At 33.7% G+C, this 6000-nt stretch overlaps 1 protein-coding gene across 1 annotated transcript in view; it reads left to right on the top strand.

Annotated features, from left to right (window-relative positions):
- The first annotated feature begins 475 nt into the window (after positions 1–475).
- Positions 476–6000, top strand: part of LOC127836090 (uncharacterized) — a 29698-nt gene continuing 24173 nt past the window's right edge. Inside the window, exon 1 of the mRNA XM_052362544.1 lies at positions 476–975. Within this exon, the coding sequence (XP_052218504.1) occupies positions 638–975 (338 nt within the window). The 5' untranslated portion in view covers positions 476–637. The remainder of the gene's footprint in view (positions 976–6000) is intronic.

Here is a 6000-nt window from a genome sequence, read left to right as displayed (position 1 = left end):
CTTTCTCAGTAGCTCAGGCTCAATGACTTATCCGAAACTTATAATGAATGCATCAAACACATTTATTGTCAATGTTATTCATTCATGTGTTTAAAACAGAAGGTGTATCACTCAGGCTTTTGCTATGTCAGTATGCAATATTCACACTAGTCAATTAGCGCAATTGCATTTAAATGGCCAAGTATTACTTGTCAGTTTTAAATGCTGTTTGAGGAAAAGTATCTAATATATTGTATTAAAATATGTTTATGTAACAAGCTTCTGTATTATCATTATAATTATATTATCATAACATGGCATGTATTAGAGCAATTAAAAATGTGGTGTGTTAAACAATCTGGTTTAAAGTGTTTATCTACAAAGCTTGTTTTTTGCAGTTTAAAGTAATCAATACACTCAGTACCCAATAGTCAGGTGACAGTATACATGGTTACACTGTTTACTCCTATAATACAATCGCCATTTGACGGTTAACTTGGTTGCTGTTCAGTTCAGTTCAAAATTTCATATTACTTGCCTGTGTTAAATAATAATTGTGTGTGCTTTCTGGGATATTTATTGTAACATATACTTGGACATAAATATTTCAATTGATTTTAGATTGTATAATCTTGTTTGTTGAAAGTGAATTATCAAAATGGCGACATCTGCATTTTCTAGAAATTTTGATTTGGTTAAATATTATTGTTGTACAATCTGCGAGAAAGAACGGTCTGTAGAAATAGATGCAGAATTTTACTGTAAAAAATGTCGCAAGTATTACTGCAAACCGTGTATTCAATCTCATAGACAGCATGGTTGGTGGTTTAATAAAAAATCTCCTTATGGAAAGGATAAAATAATGAAGTGGCCACGTTCTAAGAAGATGGAGAATTATCTCATAACATGTGACATACACAAGGATGAAAAAATAACAATATTGTGCAATAGCCATAGTGAGCTGTGCTGCTCCAGTTGTGTTGAGCTTAATCACAGGTACCTGATAACGAATAATTATGTTGTTTATTAGTATTATAAATACTGGAATTGTATGATGAAATTACCAGCGTCCATAGTCAGTCATTGAGATTATTGTTAGCAGTTGCTTTACTTTTATTTCCTAATCATTACATGCATGCTATTTGTTGGTCAGCTTTTAATTTACTTACTGTTTAAAAAAGATGTTTATTATATAATGCCATTTTTAAATGCAATTTAATAATCACTTTACAGATGTAAATCAAATTTTCATTAACTTAATTTCAAGAAAACATAAGTCATTGTCCCATTCTAATGTTATCCTTAACTATAAATGAACAAAATCAGTCAAATAATATCGACTTTGATTATAACATTTTTCCAGATAGAACAAACTTACATAAGTTACTTAATGACCTGTCCGATGATTTGGCTTTCAGGCTACATCTTATATTAAACAATAAACCTTTATATCAGTTTATATTTATTTATATTTTATGTTCTCCAACCAGTTGGGAGCTCGGTTTATCACTTTATTGATAATCAATATAATTTTTGATTTCGAGTTTTGTTGGAATAGCATAAAATTGTGTGTAAATCAAAATGCTCTGCTAATTATATCTGTCATACTCCATGCTTGTCTGCCCATTCTTTTGTCTGTATGACTGGTAACTAGTTTCTGGGTTAGATTTCAGAAAATAATGATAAGAATTGACAAAACAGTTGAAACTTTTTTAAAGGGTTGACAAGTTAAGCTATTATCAAACAGTTAAAATATACCATAAAGAGACATGCACACAGATAAAAAATCTGCTTTGATTAAATTTCATTGAGCTTTTTGTCAATTGGTTAACAATAAGTGAGACAATATTATATGACAGTGTTCGTGTTTGCACAAAATTTCATGAACAAGTGAACCTAAGTTAATCAAATGATCTAATGATTCTTTTGGATGTTATAATTACTTTGTAAAAAGTAGATATCTGAAACATGTAAGCCTATATCATGTACTTTTTATGCCCCGGTAGAGTGTCATATAGCAGTTGAACTGTCCGTCAGTCAGTATGTCAGTATGTTTGTATGTCAGTCTGTCCGTCCGAAAAAAAGATTAACGTTGTCATGTACTTTTGCATTATTGAAGACAGAAACTTGATATTATGCGTGCATGTGTATCTCATTAAGCTGCACATTTTGAGTGGTGGAAGTTCAAGGTCAAGGTCATCCTTCAAGGTCCAAGGTCAAACAAAATTTTTTTTTTCAAAGCAGCGTTCTCATGAAGCTGCACATTTTGGGTAGTGGCAGTTCAAGGTCAAGGTCATCCTTCAAGGTCAAAGGTATTTTATTGTATTTCTAAGCGGCGCAATAGGGGGCATTGTGTCTCTGATGAATATATCTCTTGTTTTAGTCAGGTATACAAGAGTTGTGAGTATTTTGTGAGGTTGTTCTGGTCTGTTGATCTGTCAGTGAGTAAATAAATGTTGACTAAATTGTCTCAGAAACCACAGGGTCCTAGATTGTTAGTTATTTTGCATGTAATTCTTAAAGTGGTTTTCTACTCAGTTTGTTTCAAATCATGTTGATGGGGACAAACTTGCCACTCCAAGTGATCAGATGTATAAAAACCTTTATTGTTTATTTCAATAAACCTTAAAAAATCTTCTCAAAAACTGATATTTTGTGTGTAACAAAGTATGGTACTCCTCTTCAAAGTTTGCTCAAATCATGTGTCTGGGGTCAAAACTAACCAAGCCTATGTGTCAAATGATTTAATTAGACTGATGTAGTAAATAACCTTAAAAATTGTATTCTAAGAAACCACAAGGGTCTGGGGTTTAATGTTTGGTGTTTAACATCATTATGTGGTCCTCTACATAGTTTGATCAAATCATGACGCTGGGGCAGTCTTCGAATAAGCCTACAAGCCCGAAGCCCAAGTCGATTCTTGGGCCAGTTGGTCGATCCTAAATGCTTATAAAATAGCCCGACAGGTCGATTAAATATTTGAGCGTTATATCAATAACCTGATTTATACCCGTTTTTAAGATGCACGATTAAATTCGCTATTTAAATGCCTAAAATGACGTTATACTTTTAAAGAATTGCATGAACACATGCGGCCGCCATTTTTTTTAACTGTTGTGTAAACATCCGGCTATGTTGCTATTTAAAGTAATGATGATGCCCAATCGAGATGAGATTATTCAAACTGACCATGCGTAGATCACGTTTCGGGATGTTAATGCATTGGTCACTTCGTAATGTTTTAAAATAATGACTAATCTAGAAGCGTATTTAATTTTAGAAGTGTTTTTCGAAAATGTATTTATAATTCATGAAAAATGAAGGAAGTAATTTTTCAAAAAAAATAAAAGAGTCTGTAAGGGATATTGTACGCATTGGTTTACAAACAAATTGATCCTTAATACAGATAGATTTCCATATGTTTTACTCAATTATTCTTGCGTATTAGGAGACGTTTTTTTCAACTAATTATTAATAATTGTAGAACTTTCGTTTATTCTGTAATCTCTTTCTGCTACGTGACCTACTTTGCTACTTAAAATCTGCTTACGAATATACAATACTTTTCACGGTTGACACATGCTTATCAAAACATCGGGAGTAAATTGAAGAAGCAGACATTGTCATTTGGTAGATTGGGCAATTAACACAAACGGTGGCCTTTTTGTTTTGAAGCCACATGCCGACAATTCGGAAATTTACCGGCGATTGTCCTAGTAATAATACAATAATAATCAATTTGCTTTAAATAAAACCAAACACCGGTCAAACTGATTAATGGAATCATTGAATGAGAACATGTGTAATAATAAAGTTAAAATAAACAGCATAATCATCTGGTGCATTTTGTATAAAATGCATTTCAACAGGAAACAGAATATCCTTTATTACTGTAATCACATGCATCTGTTTTTACTAATGGAAGTAGATTTTCTGATTGTTAATAACTATTTTGGTGTTCCTGGCCAAAAAAGTCATAAAATTTATATTGACCTCTTCGGGCTATCAAACATGTCTTCGGGCTATTCAAAATTCCATCTGATTAGCCCGAAGGTCTATTTTGCCAAAAAAATTAGCGTGAAGATTGACGCTGGGGTCAAAATTCCCCTTACTCTAGGTGTTATTTGTTTTTGTCCCTTACCGGTATTACCGGTGGGGACTTATGGTTTGCGCTCTGTGTGTCCGTGAGTCTAGCTGTGAGTCCGTCAGTCTGTCACACTTTTCTGTCTGTCTGTCTGTCTGTCTGTCTGTCTGTCTGTCTGTCTGTCTGTCTGTCTGTCTGTCTGTCTGTCTGTCTGTCTGTCTGTCTTCATTCATTCATTCATTCATCATTCATTCATTCATTCATTGTATGTGTGTGTCCCAAAACTTTAATCTTGGTTAAAGTTTCATTTCTTGCGCATTATTGAAGATAGCAACTTCATATTTGGCATGCATGTGTATCTCACAAAGCTGCACATTTTGAGTGGTGAAAAGTCAAGGTCATCTTTCAAGGTCAAAGGTCAAATATCATTTATTTTTCTTACCTTAAACTTTAACCTTCGTTAAAGTTTGGTCATAACTTTTTTAATATTGAAGATAGCAAGTTGATATTTGGCATGCATGTGTATCTCATGGAGCTACACGTTTTGAGTGGTAAAAGGTCAAGGTCATCCTCGAAGGTCAAATGTCAAATTTATGGCTTCAACGCGATGCAATAGGGGGCATTGTTTTTCTGAAAAACACATCTCTTGTTTCATGTTTCATCACCCCAACCAATAAACAAGAGCAGACAACTGTATCAAGCATTTTGTAAGAATTATGGCCCTTTTTTTACTTAGAATATGCATATTTTTGATAAATCTATGTTAAAGTTTACGTACCGCCTCAAATATTTTCAATGTCCCTTGACATATTGCTTTCACATTTTGCAAACTTCTTTACCAACATGACCCCAACCTATAAACAAGAGCAGACAACTGTATCAAGCATTTTGTAAGAATTATGGCCCTTTTTGTCTTAGTAACTGAATATTTTGTTAAATTTTGTGTTTAGATCAACTTGACTTATAAAGTATCAAAGCTATTGCTTTCAAACTTCAAATATTTTCTTACCATCATGAGGGTACTGTACCTGCCAAGTTCAATTTCACCTTGACCTTTGAATGACCATGACTCTCAAGGTCAATAGTAAATTTTAGTTAAATTGCCATAACTTCTTTATTTATGATAAACTTGTATTAATACTTTGACAAAACAACACTTACCTGAATACCACAATGGATTCCACCCAAATAATACCCCACGCCCCAACCCAGAATCCCTGCCCCCCACCCCCAACCCCCCCCCCAAAAAAAGAATTCTTTATTTTCGAAAGATCATCTAATAAATTACCACACCCCACATTATACCCCCTCTAAAATACAAATATTTATTGTCCCCTACTGGTTTCACCGGAGGGGACTTATGGTTTGCGCTCTGTGTGTCTGGCTGTGAGTCTGTCTGTGCGTCTGTCTGTGAGTCTGTCACGCTTTTCTGAATCCTGCAAAAACTTTAAAAGTTCTTAATATTTTTTCATGAAACTTGCAACATGGATAGATGGAAATATGGACATTATGCACGTCATTTCATTTTGTTCCTAAGTCAAAAATTGTGGTTGCTATGGCAACCAAATGAAATAACATTCTGAAAATGGTGGAATTTCTGACAATGGTGGAGCCAGTAGGGGACTAGATTGCTTGACAATTGCCTTGTTTACTTTATTTTTGAAGGACCGTCCAAACTTTCCACCCAAGCTATTACTATCAAATTTGAAATAAAATCTTATTACTTTGTTTTATGTCTTTACAAATGTTCAATACATTGCGGAATATATTACTTTGATCTTATTGAATTATTTGAACAATTACCCCATGATGGCTTACGTTATACTGTCAAGCACTCGAATAGTCGAGCGCGCTGTCCTCTGACAGCACTTGTTTAGGTTATTTTACATTAACTTTTTCATTTCTACACCGATTCACTTCTAATTGATACTGAACTT

Source organism: Dreissena polymorpha, chromosome 6 (assembly GCF_020536995.1).
Source record: "Dreissena polymorpha isolate Duluth1 chromosome 6, UMN_Dpol_1.0, whole genome shotgun sequence".
Classification (NCBI taxonomy): Eukaryota; Metazoa; Mollusca; class Bivalvia; order Myida; family Dreissenidae; genus Dreissena; species Dreissena polymorpha.
This window is presented reverse-complemented; position numbering and strand designations above follow the sequence as displayed.